The 27,818-nt window shown below is 47.0% G+C and overlaps 1 protein-coding gene across 3 annotated transcripts in view; it reads right to left on the minus strand.

Annotated features, from left to right (window-relative positions):
- Positions 1 to 43: 43 nt before the first annotated feature.
- NEMF (nuclear export mediator factor) overlaps positions 44 to 27,818 on the minus strand; it is a 42,663-nt gene continuing 14,888 nt past the window's right edge. Inside the window, exons 14-33 of one of the 3 annotated variants that reach the window (XM_079985784.1) lie at positions 26,223 to 26,396; positions 25,748 to 25,811; positions 24,392 to 24,480; positions 24,005 to 24,108; positions 23,363 to 23,425; positions 22,849 to 22,961; positions 19,947 to 20,004; positions 19,652 to 19,710; positions 17,425 to 17,545; positions 15,935 to 16,196; positions 15,077 to 15,119; positions 14,928 to 14,977; positions 12,622 to 12,772; positions 11,599 to 11,676; positions 10,039 to 10,218; positions 3,153 to 3,185; positions 1,948 to 2,054; positions 1,816 to 1,859; positions 656 to 735; positions 44 to 473 (exon numbers count right to left, since the gene is read on the minus strand). In XM_079985784.1, the coding sequence (XP_079841910.1) occupies positions 396 to 473; positions 656 to 735; positions 1,816 to 1,859; positions 1,948 to 2,054; positions 3,153 to 3,185; positions 10,039 to 10,218; positions 11,599 to 11,676; positions 12,622 to 12,772; positions 14,928 to 14,977; positions 15,077 to 15,119; positions 15,935 to 16,196; positions 17,425 to 17,545; positions 19,652 to 19,710; positions 19,947 to 20,004; positions 22,849 to 22,961; positions 23,363 to 23,425; positions 24,005 to 24,108; positions 24,392 to 24,480; positions 25,748 to 25,811; positions 26,223 to 26,396 (1,951 nt within the window). In that variant the 3' untranslated portion in view covers positions 44 to 395. Of the gene's footprint in view, positions 474 to 655; positions 736 to 1,815; positions 1,860 to 1,947; positions 2,055 to 3,152; positions 3,186 to 9,415; positions 9,556 to 10,012; positions 10,219 to 11,598; positions 11,677 to 12,621; positions 12,773 to 14,927; positions 14,978 to 15,076; positions 15,120 to 15,934; positions 16,197 to 17,424; positions 17,546 to 19,651; positions 19,711 to 19,946; positions 20,005 to 22,848; positions 22,962 to 23,362; positions 23,426 to 24,004; positions 24,109 to 24,391; positions 24,481 to 25,747; positions 25,812 to 26,222; positions 26,397 to 27,818 lie in introns of those variants that run through there. The other 2 variants (XM_079985785.1, XM_079985786.1) reach the window with 2 other exon arrangements.

Raw genomic sequence — 27,818 nt, forward strand, 5'->3', positions numbered from 1 at the left:
CTTATTTCAAACCTAACTCAATCCATTTGGGAGGAGACAAGCAGGGGACTGAGGCCTTTAATAAGCATCTCAGCAAGATGTCTCATAAGCAGCTTTCTGGACATTGTAGCAATATGAACATTCAAATCTGGAGTCTAAAACATGAGAAGGACTTGGGCCATTAGGTAATACGGTAGACCATAACCCACTTCCACGCATAGCTGTGATCTGAAAGCTGGAGCTAAGTTAACAGGATGTTCTGCTCTCACTTTGGCCAAATAAGTAACAGAAGTCATCAGTATCAGTCACACTTGTATTTGCAAAACTGGAAGGAGGCCCAGACAGGGAGGTCAGTTGTCACTCTTGGCAGTGGGTGAAGGCAGTCCAAGGCCGGCAGTGCTGTGAGCAGTGGCCCCTCACCTCTTTTTCAGGTTCAGGAGATTGGGGGCCGACACCTTCACTTTGCCCGGAATATTTCTGGACAGGTCTGTATCCTGTAGAAGAGAATCACACGATTCCATCTTGATCAGCTGTACATGCACAGAGCAAAACCTTTGTTCTGTTAGCAGGAAACTTGGTTAGGAAAAAACCACACAAATTGGCTCCGAAAGCAGACGCCACCTGCTTTCAGCCAAAGCTGCAGGCCTGCCCCCTGCCCAGAGAGGGGGCTTCTTACCTTGACGCTGCGAAAGAGATCCTTCTCTCTTGGAGTCGCCTCCTTGGACTGCATGAAATTGTGCAGAGCCGTTTTTGCAGCTGTTGGAAAGACAGAAGGCACAGATTTATGTGGGGGCCATAAGCAGAGACAGAAATGTACCAGTTTGTTCACTTAGAACATCCTTGCTAGCAGGTTCACCGTGGCCACCACCCAACTGACGGATTACGAGCCTTTCTGCCCACCATGGAAGTCAGTGGGCACATTGCAGGCCAAAGGGGGAAAAACACCCCAAGCTTGCTTACCTGGAGATGATTCTCAAATCACTACAGAGGACAGGTGAGTGGTTGTTTGCAAGCCGGACAGATTTCTGGGCTACCCATCTTTCTACAGCAGTGAAAGGGAACCTCCAGATTTGCAGCCAAATGGGGCCCACCAGGCCTCCCCATTTGGCCCACAAGGCTGTTTGGGGGAAGTCAAGCCCACCTGATGCCAGACATGACTGGCTGTTGGGTGTCTGGGGACACCGCAGAAGGGATTTTACAGGTGGACAGGAAAACCAACCAGTCAATCATATGATGTGATAATGACATTGAGAGATTGGAGTGTAAGCATGAAATTTGGCCCCCGAAGTTACCGTATTTTTCACTCTATAAGACGCACTTGTGTGTGTATGCATCTTATGGAGCAAATGCAGACTGCGCGGCTAAGCCAGAAGCCAGAACACCGAGAGGGATCGCTGCGCAGCGCTCCCTCTTGCTGTTCTAGCTTCTGGCTTAGCCCCTCTGTCCCTTCCCCCACCTCCTGGAAAAGCCCCCAAGAGCTGCACTCCCTTTAAAGAGCCACACGGAACATGTGTGCGGCTCCTGGGGAAAAGCCCGCAAGTGCCGCACACACGCTCCTCATGGCTCGTGAAAGGGAGCGCTGAGCAGAGCCTGGGCTCTGCTCAGCGCTCCCTTTAAAGAATATTTTTTCCTTGCATTCCCCCTCTAAAAACTAGGTGTGTCTTATGGTCAGGTGCGTCTTATGGAGCGAAAAATACGGTAAGAGGTCAAGCTGCCTCGTAACGCTCAAGTTTCCCGAGTGATGCTGCCCTGCGGAATTTTTGTGTGTGCAATTGATCCACTGGCTAGAAGAACAAAAAGGAGCTGGAAAGAAACACAATGGAGAATATACAATACCTTTGCCCTTCTTCTGTGTGCCAGGTGTCAGCTTGACTTTGTATCTTTAAAAAAAGAACAAACACAAGCTTTAATCGGAGGCCCCTTTTACGAGGGGCAATGCCAAACGGGCCAAGAGATGCTGCCACTCACTTGTGGTTGGTCATGGTAGTGTAAGGGGCGCAGAATGGGATGGCGAAGAGGAGAATGTCTTCCAGGTGGGGCTGCCCAGTCAGAGAATCATACAGCGTCTCTCCTTCCTGAAACAGAACAGAGGAGATGGGAGCAGAGGCTGGGAAGGGAGGGGGGGCATGCCTGGTTCTGGGGGTTTTTTCTGTGCTTTATCCTTTCAGGCAAATCCTTTAGACACACACGCATTCAAGCCAGCTTTCTTGGGGTAGAAACACGCAAACCACTCATGCTGGCTTGACAGAGATTTAATGGACTCTTCACAGTTTTAACTTTGTAATTCATTTCTTTTTGTATGTGCCACACAATATTTTCAAATGGGGTGGTGGTGGTTTATACACTCTTTAAAGACTCCCCATTGGCCGTATGGATGTACACAAGTTTTCTTTATGGCCTTTTGCAGCCATTCCATATTTCACTCAAATGCTCCCATGTAAGGATCTTTTTTTTAAACGGACACTAAGCTATTTCCAGGGACACGGGTGGCGCTGTGGTCTAAACCACAGAGCCTAGGGCTTGCCGATCGGAAGGTCGGTGGTTCGAATCCCCGTGTGGGGGTGAGCTCCCATTGCTCGGTCCCTGCTCCTGTCAACCTAGCAGTTCGAAAGCACATCAAAGTGCAAGTAGATCAATAGGTAGCGCTCCAGCGGGAAGGTAAACGGCGTTTCCGTGCGCTGCTCTGGTTCGCCAGAAGCGGCTTAGTCATGGTGGCCACATGACCCGGAAGCTGTATGCCGGCTCCCTCGGCCAATAAAGCGAGATGAGCGCCGCAACCCCAGAGTCGTCTGCGACTGGACCTAATGGTCAGGGGTCCCTTTACCTTTTTACCTTAAGCTATTTCCAGAGCCACTGGATGAAGAACGTGTGGCATTCATTTCATAAAACAAAGGAAGGAACCTCCTTCAGTCTTTTTGACAACAGGATATCTGTGCGTGGCTCATCACCAGGTGAAACTCAACAGAAATAAGAGAAAAGGGTTTGGAGAATACACCGTGCTGACGATTCCTCGCATCAATGGGGGGTGGGGGTGGGCAGGGAGAACACGTTCCGAGGAGGGATCTTCATGTTCCCTCCCCAAGCCACAGCTCTCTTACGTTCAGGATACGACGGATCTGACCAAGTCAAAGTACTTCCAACATTCCCCCAGAAATTGGGCATTTTGTATTTACCTCGTTCCCCAGCTGATCCTGGTCCTGCTCATCCTGCAAAAGTCAACATAAGAATGTAAGAACGTAAGAGTCCTGCTGGATAAGGCCAATGGACTACATAGTCCAGCGTCCTGCTCTCACAATGGCCAACCGGATGGTTGTAGGAAGCCAGCAAGCAGGATTTGAGCACAAGAGCAACTTTCCCCTCATTTGGTTTCCAGCCACTGGCGTCCAGATGCATTTCTGCCTCTGATTGTAGAGGCAGGGAGTAGACATTGGGGCTAGGAGCCATTGGCAGCCTTCTCCTCCTCCATGAAATTGTCTAATCCTCTTTTCAAGCCATCCCGGTTAGTGGCCATGACTGCCTCCTGTGGCAATGAGTTCCACAGTTTAACTATACGCTGCATGAAGAAGTCCTGTCTTTTTATCTATCCTGAATCTTCCAACACTCAGCTGAATTGGATATTGATGAGTTCTATTGTTATGAGAGGAAGAAAAACTGCCCTCTTTCTCTGTGCTATTTCATAAACTTCTGTCATAGTGCCTCTTGCTTGCCTTTTCTCTAAACTTAAAAGTCCTGAACGCTGCAACCTTCCTTCGCTCGAAATTATCAGTCATCTTGGTGGCCCCTTTCTCAACGTTTTCCAACTCTACCATATCCTCTCTGAGTTGAGGCGACCAGAACTGTACATAGTCTTCTAAATGTGGTTGCTCGAGAAGATTTGTATATAATGGCATTATGATACTGGCAGTTTTATTTGCAATTCCTTTCCTAATGATCTCTCACATGGAATTTGCCTTTTTCACGGCTGCTGCACACTTGGCTGACATCTTCACTATGACCCCAAGGTCTCATTCATTCCTGGTCAGTCACCATGAACGTTTATGTTAAATTGATGTTTTTTGCCCCAACATGCATCAATTTAACCTTGTTTACACTGAATTGCAATTACCATTTTACTTCCCATTCACTCAGCTTGAAGAGGTCCTTTTGGAGCTCCTTGCAATCTCATTTTAACAAGTGACTCCTAACTCTAGATCGTTTATGAACACGTTAAAATGCACAGGTCCCAGTCCTGATCCCTGGGGGACTCCACTTCCTACTTCTTTCCATTCAGAGAACTGTCCATTTATTCCTGCTATTTGCTTCCTGCAACTTAGCCAAGTCCTTATCCGCAAGATGACTTCTCCTCTTATTCCTTGACTGCTAAGCTTACTCAAGAGCCTTTGGTGAGGTACTTTGTCGAAAGCTTTTTGAAAGTCCAAGTAAACAATGTAAGCCGGATCACCTCTGTTGAGATGCTTGCTGACACTCTCAAATAACTAGGTTCGTGAGACAGGACTTTCCTTTGCAGAAGCCACGCTGGCTGTGCTTTAGTGGGGCTTGTTCTTCTATGTGCTGGGTTATTTTATCTTTAACAACACTCTCCACTAGTTTTCCAAACATTAAGGCAACAGGTCTGCAATTTCCAGAATAGCCTCCTGAATCCCTTTTTTAAAAATTGCATTACATTGCCGGCTTACCAGTTGTCAGGTGTGGGGGCTGATCTGTTACATATAAGTTACATATTTTTGTGCAAAGATCAGAAATTTCACATTTAGACTTGCCTCCTGCAAAGGTTAATTCAGGCTCTGATATTTGCCCTATATCCTCTGTTGTGAAGACAGATGCAAAGAAATCATTTAGCTTCTCCACAATCTCTTTATCCTCCTTTACAACTCCTTTGACTCCCTAGGAACCAACTGCCTCCCTAGATGGTTTTCTGATACTAACATATTTAAAGAACTGCCTGTTGTTGGTTCTTCAAAGCTTTTTTTAAAGCATCCCTTTCTCTCTGCACTTCCTTTGCCAGATTTGTGTTCCTTTGCTTTCTTTTCATTTGGACAACACCCTCCAATAGCTTCTCTGACTCTGCCTGAGGTCCAAGCTGGTGATCTCTTGGCTCTCACAGTACCTTTTCCTGATCTGCTGGACAAACTAGAGTTTCTAACATTGTGGTCTTAAACAACTCCCAAGCGTTTTGGCGATTTGACCCTCTGTCTTTTAACCTCCTCTTTACCAATCTCCTCATTTGGGACGAATTTCCTTTTTTGAAACCAAATGTGACCGTGCTGGATTTCCTTGGCCATTTGCATCTATATTTGGCTCAACAACGCTTACATCTCACACCAGGTCCTGGGCGCCACTCAAAATTAAGTCGAGGGTCCCGGTTCTAACACCAACTGTTAGTGCACAGTCTATTATTATTATTATTGCCTGGCGTGCTCTGGTCCATGGGGTCACGAAGAGTCAGACACGACTTAACGACTAATCAACAACAACAACAACAACATTATTATTATTATTATTATTATTATTATTATTATTATTTGGGGTATCTAGAAATATTGCCCCTTTGTCACGACTGGAACACATATCTAGCCAGTCTACGTGAGGGTGCTTGAAATCACCCTTTACTACTCCTATTTTCAGATGCTTCATTGATTTCATTCATCATCTCAAGGTCTCCTTGAGCATTTTGATCAGGGGGATGCTAGCACGTCCCCAGTACTAAATTACTCCTGATTATGTGCAGGTGTCCAGCCCCTTTTGAGATTTCTAGCTTGCTGGACTCAGTGCTGTCTTAGATGTAGAGAGAAACCATCTCAAGCAACACGCTGAGCCTTCAGCAAAAAAATGGGGGCAGGGGGACAAAGGTGCAAAGAAGCCCAGCTTTCGGGAGGCCCAGAAGCTGGAAAATAGAGAAATCTCACTCAGTGTGGCTGTTCGCTGCTTTGAATCTGGCGGCTGGGTTTGTAAAACTGCCTGCTTTTGTTACTGTACAGTGGTACCTCGGGTTAGGAACTTAATTCATTCTGGAGGTCCGTTCTTAACCTGAAACTGTTCTTAACCTGAAGCACCACTTTAGCCAATGAGGCCTCCTGCTGCTGCTGCGCCGCCGGAGCATGATTTCTGTTCTCATCCTGAAGCAAAGTTCTTAATCTGAGATAATATTTTTGGGTTAGCAGAGTCTGTAACCTGAAGCGTCTGTAACCCGAGGTACCACTGTACTATTACTGGGTAGTAATCAACTACTACCCAATGATTCCGACTCTCAGGGTCCCTTCTAATTCCATGATTCTGAGTCCTACTCAGAGTACACCCAGTGAAATCAAGAACACGAGAAGAGCCTGCTGAATCAGGCCAATGGCCCATCAAGTCCAGCATCCTGTTCTCACAGGAGCCAATCAGATTCCTCAATGGGAAACCAGCAAGCAAAATTTGAACACAAGAGCCGAGCAGAGCCTTCTCCTCCACTCCAATTTCAATGAGCCTGTTCTGAGCTGAATACCCCCCGCGTCTTGCATGTCTTAGTCTATATTGTTGCATTCGTCAAATTATCTGAAGGAGCGTCTCCACCCCCATCATTCTGCCCGGACGCTGAGGTCCAGCGCCGAGGGCCTTTTGGGGGTTCCCTCACTGCGAGAAGCAAAGCTACAGGGAACCAGGCAGAGGGCCTTCTCAGTGGTGGCGCCTGCCCTGTGGGACGCCCTCCCATCAGATGTCAAAGCGATAAACAACTACCTGACATTCAGAAGACATCTTAAGGCAGCCCTGTTCAGGGAAGTTTTTAATGTGTGATATTTTAATGTATTCTTAATCTTTGTTGGAAGCCGCCCAGAGTGGCTGGGGTACAAATAATTTATTTATTTATTTATTTATTTATTTAGGCATTTGCAGAATATGTTCCAAAAAAACAAGCAATGCAATGCAAAGAACAAAGGCGAGAAAAATTAGTTCTTGTAAGATACTTCCTGTCTATCTTTAGATAAGTTACAGATAGGTAGCCGTGTTGGTCTGCCATAGTCAAGGTGAAAAATGGCTTTGTCATGTATAATGAGATAAGAATCCAATGTCTTTGTTCAGACCAGGTCTCTCCATGGTTTTAAGTTTGGTAATAAGTTGCAATTCAGCAGCTTCTCTTTGTCATGACAAAGCCATTTTTCACCTTCTCACCCCTTGCTTTTTCCTGTAAGACCTATTGCAGTCGTTAAGAGTCGTCAACAGGCTCATCACAGCTATCTGCCAATCACCCAATCCCACCACCCTTCTGAGTAATACCCCTCCCCACCTTCTCACTATATAGAAGGGTCTGGTGACTTCTGTTTCAGTGTATCTGAAGAAGTGTGCACGCACACGAAAGCTCATACCAAGAACTAACTTAGTTGGTCTTTAAGGTGCTACTGGAAGGAATTTTTTTATTTTGTTTTATCTTTAGATAAGCATCAGTATCCGTCAGTCACCGTTCCCTCCACCAGCAACGAAACATGAACAGATCCAAAATGGGCCTTCCGAGAAACAAGAGGGGAATCCTGGCCTGCTCGGGGGAACCCCAAGATTTTCAGAAGCGCAACAAATATTTCAGGACCAAATAAATAATGAGGCGAAGCGGGCGGGGAGAAGAGAATGTGCAAACCCCAAAGAGGACTCAACATGCTGAGCAGCAACAGATTAGGAAGCACCAGTTAGAAGAAACAGGAAAACAGGGAGTGGGGAGGGGAGATTTCTCACCTTGACCCCCGAAACGACAGCAACTCACCCTTCGCCAACCTGGTGTCTGCAAGATGTTGTGGGGCTGCTACTCCCATCAGCCTGGAGGGCACCAAGTTGGCAAAGGGGGAAGTACATGGAGGAGGGCTGGTTCCAAGGGAGGAAAGCCTGCAGTACTTGGGGGGGGGCAGGAGGAGTCTCTGCTTTCTATAGCAGCCGCCTCTTATTTATTTATTAAAATTTATATACCACTTGATTGTAAAAAAAAAAGAAGCAAGAAAACTATCAGTTAAAAACAACACATTAAAGTATTCAAAAGAGAGAACCAGCAATGAGCTAAAAACAGACTAAAATGCATATCAATTACAGATAGGTAGCCGTGTTGGTCTGCCATAGTCAAAACAAAATAAAAAAATTCCTTCCAGTAGCACCTTAAAGACCAACTAAGTTAGTTCTTGGTATGAGCTTTCGTGTGCATGCACGACTACCTATCTGTAACTGGAACTATGGAAGGCACCACACTGAGCCGCATGAAATGGAAGTCCATCAACCTCACCAAGGGTATCTGAAGAAGTGTGCATGCACACGAAAGCTCATACCAAGAACTAACTTAGTTGGTCTTTAAGGTGCTCCTGGAAGGAATTTTTTTATGCATATCAATGTTCTACAAGCGCGGGCAGGTTTGTCGAAAAGAAAAATGTTTCTAGCGGGTGCCGAAAAGAACACAGCAAAGGCCCCTGCCTAACATCATGTTACAGGAATTCTGAGGTCTTACATATATATATATATATATATCGTATTTTTTGCTCTATAAGACTCACTTTTTCCCTCCTAAAAAGTAAGGGAAAATGTGTGTGCGTCTTATGGAGCGAATGCAGGCTGCACAGCTATCACAGAAGCCAGAACAGCAAGAGGGATTGCTGCTTTCACTGCACAGCGATCCCTCTTGCTGTTCTGGCTTCTGAGATTCAGAATATTTTTTTTCTTGTTTTCCTCCTCCAAAAACTAGGTGCGTCTTGTGGTCTGGTGCGTCTTATAGAGCAAAAAATACGGTATATAATAAATGTTCATAAATGTACGAGGCAAACACATACGTAAGTATATAAACCACGTGTCTGAAATAGTACAGGAGAGCAATCCTGAAACCATTTTGACTCTCCCAAATTGACCTCAAATATTTCTCTGCAAGGAGGGAGGAAATGGGAAAATTTCCTCCCCTTTGTCTCTTTGCTCACAAATCCTGTCTTAAGAGCGTATCTGTGTCTGAATAAGGTGAGCCTGTGACCTGGATTCAGGAACTGAGTATTTACCATCACAAAAGAATGGCCAGGATGCCCAGGTAAAAGCAATCAGTGACCATTATCAGGTATCCTGGCAGACAGGATTTCTGCTGTAGACTGCCCCTTCAGTGATATATGCAGGAAGTTTTTTGGGGGTGGTCTTGAGCTACAGGGGAGGCAATTTTCAAATGTCTATATAAGAGCTTGCACACCAATGTTCTGGGTTCCTCCTCCCTCCTGCGTGTGGGGAGTGAGGACCCTGTTGCAACAGTTTAATAAAGATCAGGCTTACTAGCTGCTTTGCTTCTCAATATTTTCTGGTTGGCCTCTGTTATTCGTCTCCTACCAATAGAGAACCTACTACATAAGGACTTTATTAGTGCTCTTTGGTACCCCATAAGGGAAAAGGTGCAAATTTTTTCTTTATAACAATCACTAGGCAGGGAGTTCCAAAGTACAGGTACTGCCAAACTAAAATATTGGTTTCTTACAGACGTGGCACCTGCAGTGGTGCCCCTTACGCAGACTGAAGGGATCGAGTGGGAGCCTGTGGGATCAGGCGATCTCGTAGGAAAACTGGTCCCAAGTTGTTAGGGGCTGTGGCGTTTGCTTCCTAGGATGGGTCATAAGGAAAGGGTTAAAATAGGTGTGATGTGATTGGCCAGTGAGAATGCAAGGGGGGAATAAAAGTTAGAGAGGGAGGTTTTGAAAGTCAGTCGAGTTGAGTTGAGTGAAGTTGAGGTTTGGGAGTTGAAGAAGGAAGAGGGGGGAATAGGCAGTGGGTTGGTAGAGTTGTATTGTGAGAGAGTGAGAGGAATTGTTAGGTGGAGTCAGATAGATAGTTGGAATAATCAGTTTGGAGTTGTTAGGAACTAAGATAAGAAACTGCCAAGCAAAATTAACAGTAACCATAAGCTTGTTCCTGCATTTAACAATAAACTTGATTTATGTTGACAACTGACTGGACTCCATGTGTCCCCGTGAGATACGGGGTGGTGGGAGCAAAGAAGGAAATAGACCGTCAAACGTCCGGGGGCGCTGTGTGTGATCGCCACAGGGGCTTTGAGCACTAACAGGTTCTCTCTCGACTGCTTACCTTCTCGTCCAGGGGCTCCTCCAAAGCCACGTCCTGCAAGTCGAGGGCCACGTGCTCTATTGTGACCCCCTCTCCCCTCCGGCCCCCTCGTGGCTTCTGGGGCTGCTTCTTTGAAGAATCCGGACCACCCTTTCCTTTCTTGGCTTTCCTCGGCTTCTCTTCTTTGCTCGACCCTGCAGACTGGGTTGGGCGCAAGCAAGTGGCGTTAGAATTCAAGACCCGACACAGAAAGCAAAGGGGAAAAACATTTATTTTCTCTTTCTCTCCCCCCCCCCCTCACCCCAGAACGTAGGACACAGACAAGGCCAGATTAATACCTTCAGGGCCATAAGCTGTTAAAAAGCTTTTTGGTGCTCCCATGCATGTCCAATTCAAATTATAAACAATAATAAACAGCAAAATGAAATTTTCTTTTTCAAAACGAAACAAAACCTACAGTAAGTTGGAAAGTAATGTTTATTTTGGTATGCTTCCACTTTACTTGTATTTGAAACGTTTTCTCCTACTTTTTATAATTGCAAAGTTTTTGATCAGATCCTCAGAACTAATCTTACATAACATGTCCGCTTCTATGCTTAAGTAGAGATTATGATAATAATTTTATTATTTATACCCCACCCATCTGGCTGGGTTTCCCCAGCCACTCTGAGTGGCTTACAAAATATATAAAGCATAAGAAAGCATTAAAAGCTTGCCAGTACAGGGCTGCCTTCAGATGTCTTCTAAAAGTTGTATAGCTCTTTATCTCCTTGACACCTGAAGAGGGTGTTCCACGGGAAAAAGGTACCCAGCCTGCCTTGTTGAACAATTATTCTGTTGGGATTTTTTTAATATACTTCAACTGAGAAAATGAATGCTCAGCTGGGCAATTTGTGACCATTAATGTTAAAAAAATATGAAAGCAAATTTCGGCATTTGGAAAATCAGATTCAATATTGTCTGAATCGTGTTTTCACCTTTTTCGTTACACTGAACGTATGAAGCACATACGAGTGAAACTACCAAAGCTGAGCTGAGAAATTTGCGTCCAAGTTCTCGGGTATCAATCAATTGGGTATCATACAAGTATCAATCTGCTTTTGACAACACTGAGAATAGTTTTCAGTTTCAAAGAAAACCTCTCTGCTATTTCTTTTTTTGTGGAAGCTGGTTCAGCTACACCGTATGATCCATGGTAAATCCAGCAATGGAAAATTTCAGGATAAGCATGTGCTTATTCTGCTTCATGATTAATCCAGCCGTGGACACAGAAGAGCTGCCTTACCCTGTGCCAGGCCACCGGGTCCACCCAGCTCAGGACTAACTCTCCAGGGGTTTTGGCAGGACATGGATGCTTTAGCTGGGATTCCTGCATTGCAGAGGGCTGAACTAGATGACCCCTGGGGGTCCCTTACAGCCTTACAATTCTATGATCTCTCCCAACCCTACCTGGAGAGGCGCTGGGGGTTGGACCAGAGACCAGAGACCTTCTGCGTGCAAGAAAGATGCTGTAGCCTCTGAGCTGCAGTGGCCCTTCTTCCCCAGGCAAAGAGAGACCCATCCCATTTCCTCCCGACTCACCCCCAGCAGCTTCATGATCAGCTCCCGCTCTTCCTCGTCCTGGTCCTTGTACTTCTCCTTGATCTTCTTCAGTTTACTCTGCAGAGGAGAGAGGGAAGGAGCAGAGTGGAGCAGCTTTTCCCACAGACAGGGCGCTCTAGGCTCCTGCTCCAAATGCGGCACCCAACTCGGTCTGGATCCGAGCCATTTCATTCATTTTACAGTGGTACCTTAGTTCTCAAATGCCTTGGTACTCAAACAACACGGAACCCAAACCCTGCAAACCCGAAAGTAAGTGTTCCGGTTTGCGAACCTTTTTCGGAAGCCGAACATGCTCCGTTTTGAGTGTTACGCGTCCGATTTGAGTGCCACACTTCCGCTTTGAGTGTTACACTGAGGTCTGTCTTTTTTTGCCATTTATTTTGCGTTTTTGTTTTGTGGCTTCTTTGTTTTGTTTTTGTAACTTTGTGGAACCCAGCTCAGCTACTGATTGATTGACTGATTGACTGATTGATTGATTGATTGATTGATTGTCTGTCTGCAGTACATTGTTTATTGCTTTCATTTTATGGATCAATGGTCTCGTTAGATAGGAAAATGCATGTTAAATTGCTGTTTTAGGGGTTGTTTTTAAAGTCTGGAACTGATTAATCCATTTTGCATTACTTTATATGGGAAAGTGCGCCTTGGTTTTGGAACACTTTGGTTTTGGAACGGACTTCTGGAACGGATTAAGTTTGAGAACCAAGGCACCGCTGCATTTGTCAATATTTAAACACCGCTTGACTGTAAGAGAAACCCTCAGAGCGGTTTGCAGAAAGACAAAACAATAAAACTGAGACAAATTTGCAGCAATGCTTTAAACCAGGCCAAAGCTAAAACGCTATTTTCTAAACACCTGGGCACGCTTGTCTAAACAAGAACGTTTTTAGCAGGTGCCAAGAAGGGGAAAGGGAAGGCACCTGCTTGACCTCAAGAGACAGGGAGTTCCAAAGTGCAGGCGGCAGGCAAAATAGGCAAACTCCACAGCTCTGCAATGCCCACCTTCTGTCCCCTCTTCATGGGCTGCTGGGCCCCTGCTGAATTCTTGCTGGTGCTGGGGGGAGGCGCTGGGAGCTGAGGGCCATCGTCCTCTTCCTTCCCCTTGGGCGGGTCTGGATCCTCTGGGTCACTTGGCTTCCTCTTCTTCATTTCCCTGGAGGAAAGGCAGGTGGCCTGAGACCCGTGGTTCCCAAACTGGGCAACAGCGACCCCTTAGTGACATCTTCCTTAGCAGGTTGCAGCAATTCCGAATAAAGCTTTTTATAAGGTAGGGCAGGGGACACGGGGGAACAAGAGGGCAGGCCCCCCCCCAAAAAAGCTTGGAAACCCCTGCCTTAGACCAGGGGTCTGCAACCTTTAAGACAAAAAGAGCCACTTGGACCCGTTTCCGAAGAAAAAAAAACTGGGAGCCGCAAAACTTGTCATTATAAAAATAACTTTTTTGTCACTTTTTTATTATTTCTTTGTTTGACCCCTCAGAATTACTCCTCCTCATAGAAATAAACGTTAAATTAACAAGTTACCTTTTTGTGTGTGTGTGTTCTTCACTCCCCTTCAAAACAGTGACCAGCGTACATGCCCCCTTTCAATGCAGTGACCAGTGTACATGCCCCTTACAATGTAGTGGGCGGGTGAGCGGGAAGGTGACGTCGGGATGGTGCGTGACTAATGCTCGCACCGCCCCCATGCGACGTCACAGCCAGTACAGCGCCCGCCACAGTGGGGAGTGTCGGGGCACACAATGCGCCTCCTCCCCTCGCTAGTATCCGCCCCGGAGCCGCGGCAAAGGTGTAAAAGAGCCACATGCGGCTCCGGAGCCACAGGTTGCCGACCCCTGCCTTAGACCATTCAAGGGCTCAGAGAATAATGGCTGATGAAGATGATGGACAATGCCGAAATGCTGAGATTGACTGGGAAAATCAGAAACCAGGAAGAGAAGAATTTCAAGAAAGAATGGGAAAAAATTATAATCTACTTAAGAGAACACTGTAAACAACTAAAAACTTTGGCAGGATTTGAATAATGCTTGTGATGTATGAAAAAATATGGGAAAAAAGACTATTAATTTTTTTAACAAATTAGAGAAAATAAGGTAAGCAGATGAAAAAAGAAAGATAATGGAAACTAGGGAAGGATGGAGGGAAGTCAAGGGATCCAGAGAATCCTAAATGAGGAGGTGAATGATGTGTTTGAATTTAAATTCACAATGTAAAACTTAATAAAAATATATTTTAAAAAAGAAAAAGAAAAAAGACCACCCAAGGGCTCAGAGTCTGACCAGCTGCTTGGCTTAAAAACTCAGAAAGGAGGCACCAACCAGCAGCTGAGAGAAGAGCCACTGTCAGGGGGGCAAGTCAAACTGCTCTCCCTGGTTGCCTTCATCTCCTCCGTGCCTCTGCTGCCCCCTTCCTCCTCTACATGGTGATGGTGTCAGTGGTCCTCCCTACCCACCCACTGCCTGGACAAGCCTATTTTTTGCACATGTGAATGGCCGCTGCCTTCTCTTCCCAATTCTTCTCCACCCCAGTTGACATTTTTTGCTGCTGCTTTAGCAGGGGCGGGACGCGGGTGGCGCTGTGGGTTAAACCACAGAGCCTAGGACTTGCCGATCAGAAGGTCGGCGGTTTGAATCTCCATGACGGGGTGAGCTCCCGTTGCTCAGTCCCTGCTGCTGCCCACCTAGCAGTTCGAAAGCACGTCAAAGTGCAAGTAGATAAATAGGTACCACTCTGGCGGGAAGGTAAACGGCGTTTCCGTGCGCTGCTCTGGTTCACCAGAAGTGGCTTAGTCCTGCTGGCCACATGACCCGGAAGCTGTACACCGGCTCCCTCGGCCAATAAAGTGAGATGAGCACCACAACCCCAGAGTCAGCCACGACTGGACCTAATGGTCAGGGGTCCCTTGACCTTTAGCAGGGGCACCCAAACCCTTCACCTGAGATGCTTTGCTCAAAGGAAGGAGGAGGCAGGCAGCTTTGGCAGGAGGGTGGGTGAGAGGGCCAGTGGGGCAGGGAGGCAGGGGGGCCCTCCAAAGCACAGCCCCTGTTCACACACACACACAGACGGACGGCCTCTGTTTGGAGGCTACTGCTAGGAGAGGGAGGGAAAAGGGGACTCCCTCCATGCTGGCACCAGCAGCCAGCAAACCTCAGCCTGGCTCAGTCTGCACTGCACGTGGCCCTGCAGAAATCTCCTCGGGGAGGGAGAAAGTCAGACCAGCAAGCCAGCCACAAGGCTGAAGACGTCTGCTGGATCACAATGAATCAAATCTCTCAAGCAGCCCTGAAACTGCCGCCCAATGATTCTCACCTCCTCTCCTTGGCTGAGAGGTGCCTCCGGCCCTGAGACTTGCTGTCGCTCTGCAAGGGAGAGAGAAAAGGGAATTAAGACTTGGTCTGTTTCCTCTGGGGCAGCAGGCAAGCGGTACGATTACCGGCTGGTATCAGGCAGGAACTTACCAAGTTTGAGACGTCCTCCTTTGGAGCAGGTTTCAGCTGGGATCTGGAAGGAAACGAATAAGTCCTTTGTTAGCAGGAGCTGCCAATCTGGTGCGAGATGTTGGGAAGTGGATGTTGATTATGGGAGAGAAAGTTCCTCCTGATGTTTAGTCAGGCTCGCCTTTCTTGTCATCTTCAGTATACCTGAAGGAGCATCTCCACCCCCATCGTTCTACCCAGACACTGAGGTCCAGCTCCGAGGGCCTTCTGGCGGTTCCCTCACTGCGAGAAGCAAAGCTACAGGGAACCAGGCAGAGGGCCTTCTCAGTGGTGGCACCTGCCCTGTGGAACGCCCTCTCACCAGATGTCAAAGAGATGAACAACTACCTGACATTTAGAAGACATCTGAAGGCAGCCCTGTTCAGGGAAGTTTTTAATGTGTGACATTTTAATGTATTTTTATTCCTTGTTGGATGGGCAGGGTACAAATAAATAATAATAATAATAATAATAATAATAATAATAATAATAATTTGAATCCAATGTCTCAAGTCCTACCCTCTGGAATAGAAGAACAATCTTGCTCCATCTCCTTCAGATATTTGAAGATGGCTATCAGATCTCCTCTTATCCGGGCTAAACATTGGGCCAACTCAACCCTTCATCGTAAGGCCTGATTTCCGGGCCCTTCATTCTCCTCCTCCGCACACCTTCCAGCTTGACAACACCCTCCTTAATCAGGCTCCAAGAAACCACTTCCCAGATTTCACTATGCCAATCGCAGCTCACACCCAGCCAAGCTCACAATCCAAACGTTGCTTCGTCCTCCTGAAAGCGACACACACAAAGCCAAGGTGTGGCTCAGCCTGTCTCGGTTACCTTTGGGACTGCAGGTGCGAGAGGTCAATGGTCGTGTCGGGAAAACGTATCTCTTCCGAGGCCTGAGTTCCTTTGCCCTCCTCCTCCTCTGAGTCTGCATACTCCTCGTCGGACGATCCTTCTGGAGCCAGGGCATGCCCTGCCCCAGTCCCATCCCCCTCCTGGTGGGGGGTCTCGGCCGCGTCTCCCTCATCCCCAGCCTTCTCCTGAGGTTCCTCCTTTTCGCCATCGCTGCTGCTGCTGTCGTCTCCTTCCGGTGCATCTTGGAAAAGAAAGTGCAGCTGCATTCTCCAGGGCTTAGAGTCTAACAGCCATCTGCAAGCAGATGTCCTCCAGATACTTTGGACCACAATTCCCACCGTCCCTGACCTTTGGGCATGCCAACTGGGGCTGATGGGAACTGTATTCCAGCCTGGATAGGACAGGACTGGGAAATCTCCTGCTGCCTGAAAAAGATTCTGCCCTTTCTTCCTATAGTGCTCCCTGGACCCAAAAATTCTCCCCACCAGAAAGCTTGCATGGGGCCCTCTCTCCCTCTCCAAGGGTTCACCAACCTGGTGCCCTGCAGATATTTTGGATTGCTTCCGTGTTGGCTAGGGTGACGGGAGTTTTCCTCCAAAACATCTCGAGGGCGCTAGGGTGGCGAAGGCTGCCCTCTCCTCTCTAAACCTTTTAACCAGGCCTTTGGTTGATCCAATTTACATGCTGTGCCATTTTAAAATATGTTTTTTTGGGGGGGGGCTATTGTTTTTATTTTTATTTTTATTGTTTTTGTTTTTATTGGGTTTTTTGGTTTTTTATAAGGCATTTTGTGGTTTTATATTCTGATTTTTTGTGATGTATGGAAGCGAAGCGAGAGCTGGACCATAAAGAAGGCTGATTGCCGAAGAATGGATGCTTTTGAATTATGGTGCTGGAGGAGACTCTTGAGATTCCCATGGACTCCAAGAAGATCAAACCTCTCCATTCTTAGGGAAATCAGCCCTGAGTGCTCACTGGAAGGACAGATCCTGAAGCTGAGGCTCCAAGACTTTGGCCACCTCATGAGAAGAGAAGACTCCCTGGAAAAAACCCTGATGTTGGGAAAGATGGAGGGCACAAGGAGAAGGGGACGACAGAGGATGAGATGGTGGGACAGTATTTGCAAAGCTACCAGCATGAGTTTGACCAAACTGCGGGAGGCAGTGGAAGACAGGAGGGCCTGGCGTGCTCTGGTCCAGGGGGGACACGAAGAGTCGGACATGACTAAACGACTAAACAACCACATCCTGATTTTATTCTGTGAACCATCCTGAGACCCCCGGGTATAGAGCGGTCTATAAATTCTAATAATACTAATAATAATAATAATGAACCTCAAAATGAATATTTTCCATGAAGTTCAGTGTGTCAACGGACTTTGTCCCATATCGCAGGGCCACCCCAAGCTCTCCCTGGCAGTGTGTGGAGCCCCCGATCACCCCCTTAAACCCACCCCTTTGCCCTCCTACCTAAGGGCTCCATCTCTTCCGCCGCCAGTTCACTGGTGCTGCTGGTCACCGTCTCCATGTCCTCGTCTTGCATTTTGACCTTCCGCTCCCCTTTGTGTCGCCACACGCAGGATTCGTCCACCTGGGGGAGAGAAGGCCATGTGACCATGGGGCGCAGGAAGCCCTCCCAGGCACCCATCAAAGCTGAAGCAGGCGGGCTGCACAGGCAGAAGCCACTCACACAAAAAGGGGCCCCAAACGGCCCAACTAATCCAGCAACCTGCTCTCACAGTGGCCAACCAGGTGTCAGGGACCGTGCTGAGGAAGGCTGCACTGAGGAAGAATGGTGGGAGCCTCCCCCTCCCCCTGCTCTTGAATTTTCCCAGGAGCAGGAGGACAATGTAGATTTGGAACAGTGGTTTGCAGAGGGACATAGTTCAGAAGGCAGAAGCTGGGAAATACTGGAGGGGAAACATCTAGGAGAAGAAACACTGGGAGAGAGAGGGTTAACAGATTCACTGTCTCCGGAAAGCATCCATCCGCTTTCCCCAAGGTCAAGGAGAGCTGAGAAAGTGGCAGAACAGAAAGCACAGAGGGGACAGGCTCAGATTACAAGATGTAGAAGTGTAATCCTTTTTTTCTTTCTTTCGTTACAGTCACTTTACAATGTAATTTATTTCTGAGAACCTGGCATATAGATTATTCAAATCACTGTTGGTTTCCTTTGAACAATTTTGTGTACCTGATTAATTCTTTTTCATTTTTTATTATTTATCGGGTTTTTTCTTTTCATATTTTTCCTTTTTATTTTTGAACAATTGGATGTAATGTTTAATTCATGCTTTCTCTGTAATTTTTAAAAAATGCAATAAAGATTGTTTTAAAAATACAAGACGTAGAAGTCAAAACAAAATAAAAGAAAAAAAATTCCTTCCAGTAGCACCTTAAAGACCAACTTAGTTAGTTCTAGGTATGAGCTTTCGTGTGCATGCACACTTCTTCAGATACACTGAAACAGAAGTCACCAGACCCTTCTATATAGTGAGAAGGTGGGGAGGGGTATTACTCAGAAGGGTGGTGGGAATGGGTGATTGGCAGATAGCTGTGATGAGCCTGTTGACGACTCTTAACGACTGCAATAGGTCTTACAGGAAAAAGCAAGGGGTGAGAAGGTGAAAAATGGCCTTGTCATGTATAATGAGATAAGAATCCAATGTCTTTGTTCAGACCAGGTCTCTCCATGGTTTTAAGTTTGGTAATAAGTTGCAATTCAGCAGCTTTGCAACTTATTACCAAACTTAAAACCATGGAGAGACCTGGTCTTAACAAAGACACAGCTATCTGCCAATCACCCATTCCCACCACCCTTCTGAGTAATACCCCTCCCCACCTTCTCACTATATAGAAGGGTCTCTGAAGAAGTGTGCATGCACACGAAAGCTCATACCTAGAACTAAGTTGGTCTTTAAGGTGCTACTGGAAGGAATTTTTTTCTTTTATTTTGTTTTGACTATGGCAGACCAACACGGCTACCTACCTGTAACAAGACGTAGAAGTGACATGGATTAATAAGGACATAGGGGGGTGGAATCCTTAATTGGGAGCACCGCCATTTCTAAGAGATGGGTTCTTTGTTCTCCCGCTGCGATTATTAAAGTTTCCAACTGGTACGAAGACTCCCTTTCCTTTGTTCTGCTTATCTACAGCCATGGGGGGAGGGGGGGAAAAGCTGGTTCCCTGAAGCCTGACATCGGGTGCCCCGAAGGGAGGACCACAAACAGGGCAAGAGGAAAACAGCAGCTCTCCTTGCCACCTGAAATTCCCAGCATCTGGCATTTAAAGGCACTTACTGCCTCCGAGAGTGGGAGGAGAACACAGCAACTGTTTAATTAGCCAAATGGCGAATAGCCAAAATCGATGCCCTTTTAAACTGGGTGTGGGAGTGGGGTATAGTTTTTTGTTTGTTACTATGCTATGTATTTTTATGTTTTTATAATGTAACCCACCATGTGATCCTCAGGGGAAGGATAGTATAGAAATTTAATTAATAAATATAAATAGATACAACCCCCCCCCAAAAAAAATAATCTAGGCCAATCAGGATTGGGGGAGGGCTGAATGTGCACAGAGCTCCTTTCCCATCACTGCAGTTGAGGGTGCAGAAGGATACAGAAGAATCAACGCAGGATTAGTTTTTTTTAAGAAGGACCTCCAAATAATTGGAGACCAGAAACTGAAGACACTGTACCTTAAATAAGAAGCTGAACCCCATCATCAGATAGGAAGGAGGGAGAAAATTCTTTTTCCCTGTATAGGAGGAAACGAAAGAAGCAAACTTGCTCAGGGTTTTGTGAACATTCCACTGTTCCGTCCTGCAAGAGGGGAGGAATTCTGCAAAGTTCAGCCGTTTGGGGATCTTGATGTGAAGATGCCCAAAGGGAACAGACAAAACTCTTCCCCTTCCACCCCCAGCTGGACCAGGGGCTGCCCAGCCAGGTATGGATTCCAGGAACCCTCTCTGTGTCTCACCTGGTGGGCCTTACCTCTGACCATGAAGCTTCCAGTTGTCAGGTATTCCCCAGTGGGGGCCGTCTTAGACACCTGCGTGGAATTTATCCAGAGAAGTTAATCACACACTGATTTTTGACATCAGGCATGCTCTTTGAGTGTACCCTTTTCGGCGCCTGCTAAAAACATTTTAGCCTATCCAAAAATGTAGAACTTTGACTCTGAATTGATTTTAAAATGCATTTCAATTAACTGATTGTGATTTTATGTAATCTGTGTTATTTTTACTGATGTTAGCCGCTCTGAGCCCGGCTTCGGTTGGGGAGGGCAGGATATAAATAAAATATTATTATTAATATTATGTTTTAATCTGTTTTTAGTTTATTGCTGGTTTTACCTTTTGGATGTCTTAAAGAAAGAGTTGTTTCTTACTGATAGTTTTATTGTTTTACTCTCTTTGTTAACTGCTTTGAGGGTTTTTACAATTAACCAGTGCATAATTTTTTTATAAAATAAATAAATAAGCATGATAAGTACCAGAAAGAGGCCGTTGAGAAGCATAGAGATGTTCCAAAACAGCCTTCCACAATCTTGGTTCCTCCCAGCACAGCCACGGTGACTCATCACCAATATCACAGAATTATATAACGGTAGAGTTGGAAGGGACCACCAAGGATCATCCAGTCCAACCCCCTGCAAGCTCTCCTTAAAAACCCCCAAAGAAGGAGAGTCTTAATAATAATAATAATAATAATAATAATAATAATAATAATAATAATAATATTCTGGCCAACTATCGCCCAGTCTCAAATCTTCCATTCTTGGGCAAGGTGATTGAGCGCGTGGTTGCTGAACAACTCCAGGCACGCCTGGAAGAAGCGGACCATTTGGATCCCTTCCAGTCGGGATTCAGGCCTCATCATGGGACTGAAACTGCCTTGGTTGCGCTGGTCGATGATCTCCGGTGGGCTAGGGACAGAGGTGAGAGCTGTTTCCTAGTTCTGCTGGATCTCTCAGCGGCGTTTGATACCATCGACCATAACATCCTTCTGGACCGTCTTGAGGGGCTGGGAGCTGGGGGCACTGTTATACAGTGGTTCCGCTCCTTCCTCCTGGGCCGTGTTCAGAAAGTGGTGGTGGGGGATGAGTGTTCAGACCCCTGGGCTCCCACTTGTGGGGTGCCTCAAGGTTCTGTCCTCTCCCCCATGCTTTTCAACATCTACATGGAGCCGCTGGGAGAGATCATCAGGGGGTTTGGGCTGGGTGTTCATCAGTATGCGGATGATACCCAGCTCTACCTCTCTTTTAAATCAGAACCAGTGAAGGCAGTGAAGGTCCTGTGTGAGTGTCTGGAGGCGGTTGGAGGATGGATGGTGGCTAACAGATTGAGGTTGAATCCTGACAAGACAGAAGTACTGTTTTTGGGGGACAGGAGGCGGGCAGGTGTGGAGGATTCCCTGGTCCTGAATGGGGTAACTGTGCCCCTGAAGGACCAGGTGCACAGCCTGGGAGTCATTTTGGACTCACAGCTGTCCATGGAGGCACAGGTCAAATCTGTATCCAGGGCAGCTGTTTATCAGCTCCATCTGGTACATAGGCTGAGACCCTATCTGCCTGCAGACTGTCTCGCCAGAGTGGTGCATGCTCTGGTTATCTCCCGCTTGGACTACTGCAACGCGCTCTACGTGGGGCTACCTTTGAAGGTGACCCAGAAACTACAACTAATCCAGAACGCAGCAGCTAGACTGGTGACTGGGAGCAGCCGCCGAGACCATATAACACCAGTCTTGAAAGACCTACATTGGCTCCCAGTACGTTTCCGAGCACAATTCAAAGTGTTGGTGCTGACCTTTAAAGCCCTAAACGGCCTCGGTCCAGTATATCTGAAGGAGCGTCTCCTCCCCCATCGTTCTGCCCGGACACTGAGGTCCAGCGCCGAGGGCCTTCTGGCGGTTCCCTCACTGCGAGAGGCCAAGTTACAGGGAACCAGGCAGAGGGCCTTCTCGGTAGTGGCGCCCGCCCTGTGGAACGCCCTCCCATCAGATGTCAAAGCGATAAACAACTACCTGACATTTAGAAGACATCTGAAGGCAGCCCTGTTCAGGGAAGTTTTTAATATGTGACATTTTAGTGTATTTTTCATCTTTGTTGGAAGCCGCCCAGAGTGGCTGGGGAAACCCAGCCAGATGGGCGGGTACAAATAATAAATTATTATTATTATTATCTTACACCTTCCAATGGAGTCTATTCCACTCTTGAACAGTTCTTATGGTCTGAAAATTCTTCCTAACGTTGAATGGGAGTCTCCTTTCTTATAAATTGAATCCATTTCTACGCCCTTTCTCCCTTGATGTGTTATCAATTTCATTGGCTATGCTTCATCAAGTTTCGAAAAATATTCTTTTTAAAATGCAAAGTTAAGCCAAGCCACACCCCTCTCAGTTTTTCTGTGAACCACCCTGAGACCTCCAGGTATAGGGCGGTATAGGTAGGTAAATGTCAAGGACCCCTGGATGGTTAAGTCCAGTCAAAGGTGACTATGGGGTTGCGGCTCTCATCTCCGCTTTCAGGCTGAGGGAGCTGGTGTTAGTCCACAAACAGCTTTCTGGGACATATGGCCAGCGTGACTAAACCCTTCTGGTGCAACGGGACACCATGACGGAAACCAGAGCGCACGGAAACGCTGTTTAGCGTCCCTCCTCAGTGGTACATATTTATCTACTTGCACTGGTGTGCTTTCAAACTGCCAGGTTGGCAGGAGCAGGGACCGAGCAACGGGAGCTCACCCCGCCGCGGGGATTCGAACGGCTGACCTTCTGATCGGCAAGCCCAAGAGGCTCAGTGGTTTAGACCACAGCGCCACCTGTGTCCCTAGGGCGGTATATAAGCTCAATGCATAATAATAATAACAACAACAGCCACTCCAGGCCTCTTTACCTGATGATGATACACCCACCAGGCGCTAGTGATGACCCGGGCATCCCAGGCAGCGCTGTAGCACAGGGCCATCGTGCCGGCCTCGGTGAGCGTCCGTGGAGGGATGGGCTCCCCTGAAACAGAAGCAGCGCCAGAAGCAAGTTAGTATCAGGGAACCCCAACACCAAAGAAAACAGCACTCTCCAAGTTTAGCATTGCTAAAAATAAACTTTGTAGTCTTCTCAATGCAGTTTGGGCACATTATTTAAGAGATTTGCTCTGTAGCACAGCAGAGGCAAAATCACGAGACTTCAGCCAACATACCTCTGCTTGCTGAACAAAAAGCAGGAAAATAACTTTTTATTTTTAACAATTTGTATGCTGCCTCATCACCACCAAAGTCCTCTGAGCAGTTCACAGAATTTTCAAAAAGCAATAAAATTTAAGGTAGAAAAAAAGCCCTAAAACCAATCACCGTAATAATGACAGACTGTTCTTTTGCCCTCTCAAAATTCACTTTCCTGAAAGCATTTACCTGTTGGATTCTTTATGACACAACTGGTTGCTCCGTGGAGGTCAGCGTGCACGTAGATGTCGCCTTACACAGAGGAAGGGAGACAGAGAGAGGCCAGTGGTGAATATCCGTGCAGCTTTAGTCTAAACCTCTTTTTAAAGCTCACCAAGTTGGTGGCCATCACTACATGTTGTAGGAGCAATTTGCACAGTACTCCTTCACACAGAGTGCGGTTGAACTTTATTTAGTAAAGGTAAAGGGACCCCTGACCATTAGGTCCAGTTGCGGACGACTCTGGGGTTGTGGCGCTCATCTCAATTTACTGGCTGAGGGAGCCGGTGTACAGCTTCTGGGTCATGTGGCCAGCATGACTAAGTTGCTTCTGGCGAACCAGAGCAGCGCATGGAAACGCCGTTTACCTTCCCACTGGAGTGGTACCTATTTATCTACTTGCACTTGACATGCTTTCGAACTGCTAGGTTGGCAGGAGCAGGGACTGAGCAATGGGAGCTCACCCCATTGCGGGGATTTGAACCGCCGACATTCTGATCGGCAAGTCCTAGGCTCTGTGGTTTAACCCACAGCGCCACCCGCATCCCTGAACTTTATTTAGCCTGTCCCAAATCTGGACTGCACCCCAAGTGAGGAGCGAGGCAGACTCACCTGGCCGCAGGTATCTCTTGACGATCATTTCATTTTGCTGCTGGTCTCTTCCAGCTATAACAAGGTAATTTTCAGAGCTAATGAACCACAGGAATTTCTCAAACCTGCCAGATTACATCAAGCCATCAAGACAGAGCAAGGCATTGGAATAACCAAAAAAAAAAGACATCTCATGATGTTGTCAGGGAACAGCCCCATATCTTAGGAACATTTAAGCCCGTCCCTTGCCAACCCCACTCAACTGAAAGAGGAATGGCAAGTTCCTACCAACCCAAAGCTTAAAACACCTGGATCTTAAGCACTGAGTACTTAACTCACATCACACAGACAAGAACATGCAAAAGATGTTCAGAGAATTCACTTGCTTATATCTGTGCACACTCTCACCAGAACACCTTCCTCGCCTTCTGAATAGTGGAAACCGTTTGAACTTCTTTCAGTGTTTGCTTGGTCTTCTTTTCCGCTGATTTGAAGGCCTGTTTAGGCAAACAAAGAAAGCAAGAAAGCAAGGAAAGAGGGATGTGAGAAAAGTCCTGCTGGATCAGGCCAATGTCCCACCTAATCCAGCATCTGGTTCTCACGGTGACTGAACAGTTGCCTGTGGGGAAACAGTAAGCAGGATTTGGGCACAAAAGCAGTTCTCCCCTCCTGTGATTTCCAGCAACTAGAATTTGGAATTTAAAGAGATCTCCCAAGTTGCAATGAACTAGTGTAGGCAATGCAAATGGCAGATGCTCAAAATGGCCAGTATTCTGTCCCTGGACCTGCTTATGTGCTGCCTATACCTGCGGGCGGCTTATAGCATGTTTGCCTTTGACCATCTTGCTCTTAACTGCTGCCGGATCAGAAGCAGACACTCTGGATTCACCAACAGCAGGCTTGGAGGGTTTGCCGCCCCCAGACTCCACAAGGCTATTCTCTTGAATTCGGCTCACTAGCCACTAAACCTTTATATCAGGGGCGGAGGAAGAGACCCTTTTGCAGGCAAGAAGAGACCTTTTTCAGCTCCAGGGCCAGATCCATACCCCTTCATTGGCCATTTTCAGACTTACGGTACCTCCAATCTTAGCACCATGGGACGAGAGTGCAAAAATGTGCACTGCCAACTTTTACTATGAAAGATCAAAGAGAGGCTAATCTCTGATCTTAGCACTTAGCCCTAAGATGAAAGAGAAGAGATCCCTTGTCTTCAGTCTTAGTACTTAGCACTTATATCAGAGATAACAGATCTCTGTGCAGGACGTAACATGACTTCAGGTGACTGACAAGTGCACTTGGTTTGCATAAGATTCGAGGTCAAATTCACAGGCCTGCCAGGCCTGGCTGGGCCCATGGGCTGGAGGTTCCCCACTCCTGGTTTCTAGTACAGTGGTACCTTGGTTTACGAACTTAATCCGTTCCGGAAGTCTGTTCTTAAACCAAAGCGTTCTTAAACCAAGGCATGCTTTCCCATAGCAGCGGGGAACTCAATTTACAAATGGAACACGCGAAACATGTTCTGCTTCCAAGGCAAAGTTCACAAACCAAAACACCTCCTTCCGGGTTTGCAGCATTCTTAATCCAAGTTGTTCATAAACTAAGCTGTTCTTAAACCAAGGTACCACTGTACTGGAGCTTATTTTCGGTCGAGGTATATGAACCGCGGAAATTGTGAAAAGCTCCAAGCAGACTGGAAAGAGTTGCTTATGGGCTGCTGCCATAAAGTGTCTCGAAGGAAGAAAGGCAAAGAAATCACCAACGCACCTTCTCTGCAGCTTCCACCGTTTTCTGGGTTTTTCTGGCTGCGTGCCTCTTGTGATCGTAATACCTGGGAAAGAAGCAGCCGTGTCAATGTCTCCATCCCGTTCCCTTCTTCCGTTAGGATTACGGCCTGTTTGCCTTTCCATGCAAGATGCCTTGTAAGCCCACATAAATAGCACAGAACCCATGATTTGGAAGATGCTAAATTTGTTCAAAAGGAGTGCTAATCATAGCGCTTCGTCCACTACCTGGAATAAGTCAGTGGTGGTGGGGGGGGGATGGAAAGGTGGCCGAGTGCTCTGCAGAGAGATTTGAAGTAATGGATCTCAGAAAGATCTTGACTTGATGTCTTGGGCAGGACCAAAAGAAATGCAATTAAGGAGGCGCGAGGAACCCCTTGATTCATGGGCACTAAACTGGTCCTATATCCCAGGGCCGCTTTCAGGGGCAACCCCAGCCAAACACTCGAACTCCTTACTTCTTGGCATTGGCATAAGCAGACAAGCTGAGGTCCAAGTCCACTAGCAGGGGCTTGTTCTTCTGGGGCTTCTGAAGTGGTTTGGCTTTCTTCTTCTGCTTCCTCCCGCTCTGCGGCTCTTCCGCCACCTCCCCTTCAGCTTCCTCCTCCTCTTCTGAGAGCATGTAAGGGTTTCTAGCCAAGCAGAAAAGACAGGCATTGCAAAAGTCCGGAGCCAAAAATGTCTACCCTTTTTTATTTTATTTTTTAAAAGTATGCACACTGCTAGTTGCAGGAAGACCAATTGAAAAGTTCTGACCAGGATTTCCCATTCATTCTGTTGATTGTGCCCATGATCTGTGGCCTAATAATACAGTGGTGCCCCGCAAGACGAACGCCTCGCAAGACGGAAAACCCGCTAGACGAAAGGGTTTTCCGTTTTGGAGGCGCTTCGCAAAATGAATTTCCCTATGGGCTTGCTTCGCAAGACGAAAATGTATTGCGAGTTCCTGCGGGTTTTTTCCCCTCCCCCCCTTTTCCTAAGCCGCTAAGCCGCTTATCAGCTGATCAGCTGATAAACCGCTTAACAGCTGATCGCTAAAAGCCGCTAAACCGCTAATAGCGCTAATGCGCTAAGCTGTCAATGGGCTTGCTTCGCAAGACGAAAGAACCGCTATACGAAGAGCCTCACGGAATGGATTAATTTCGTCTTGCGAGGCACCACTGTACAGTAAAATTCTGCATTGTTTTCTGTGCCTAGAAAGCTGAATTCAGCAGAGTTATTACACACGTCATGTATGTTTTCCGTTGTCTGTTCTGTGTGGTTTATTCTGCTTCTGTCAGTCATAAGGAGGGGAAAGGAAGTCATCCTGCGCTGGCAGGGGGGGGCAAGAGCTGAAGTGTAACTACTTAGTGCAGGGGTAGCCAATCTTGACACCCTCCACATGCTCCTGGGCACATGTATAAAAAGGTAAAGGTAAAAGGTAAAGGATCCCTGGATGGTTAAGTCCAGTCAAAGGCGACTATGGGGTTGCAGCACTCATCTCGCTTTCAGGCCAAGGGCGCCAGTGTTTGTCCAGAGACAGCTTTCCGGGTCATGTGGTCAGCAGGGCTAAACCGCTTCTGGTGCAACGGGACACCGTGATGGAAACCAGAGTGCACGGAAATGCCATTTTACCTTCCTGCCGCAACGGTACCTATTTATCTACTTGCACTGGCATGCTTTCGAACTGCCAGGTTGGCAGGAGCTGGGACAGAGGAACAGGTGCTCACCCTGCCGTGGGGATTCGAACCGCCGACCTTCGGATTGGCAAGCCCAAGGGGCTCAGCGGTTTAGACCACAGCGCCACCCACGTCCCTATGGGGCTCATGTATAAGCATGTATAGGCTCCGGGGAGGCCGGAGGGACATTGCTGGGACAACTCTTGGGTTGGGACAACTAGCTAAAATGTTTTTCAATGTTTTAAACAGTTCTAATTTTGGCTCCTCTGTTTTGTTTTTGTCGGGTTGGGGTTGGTTAAATGTTCAGTTGGGTTTGGCGGTTATTTTAATTTGGGTATAAACATAAAGTGTTCATTATTGTTACTATTGTTATTATTGATTTCTATTGATTTATTG

Source organism: Podarcis cretensis, assembly GCF_951804945.1.
Source record: "Podarcis cretensis genome assembly, chromosome: 1".
NCBI lineage: Eukaryota > Metazoa > Chordata > Lepidosauria > Squamata > Lacertidae > Podarcis > Podarcis cretensis.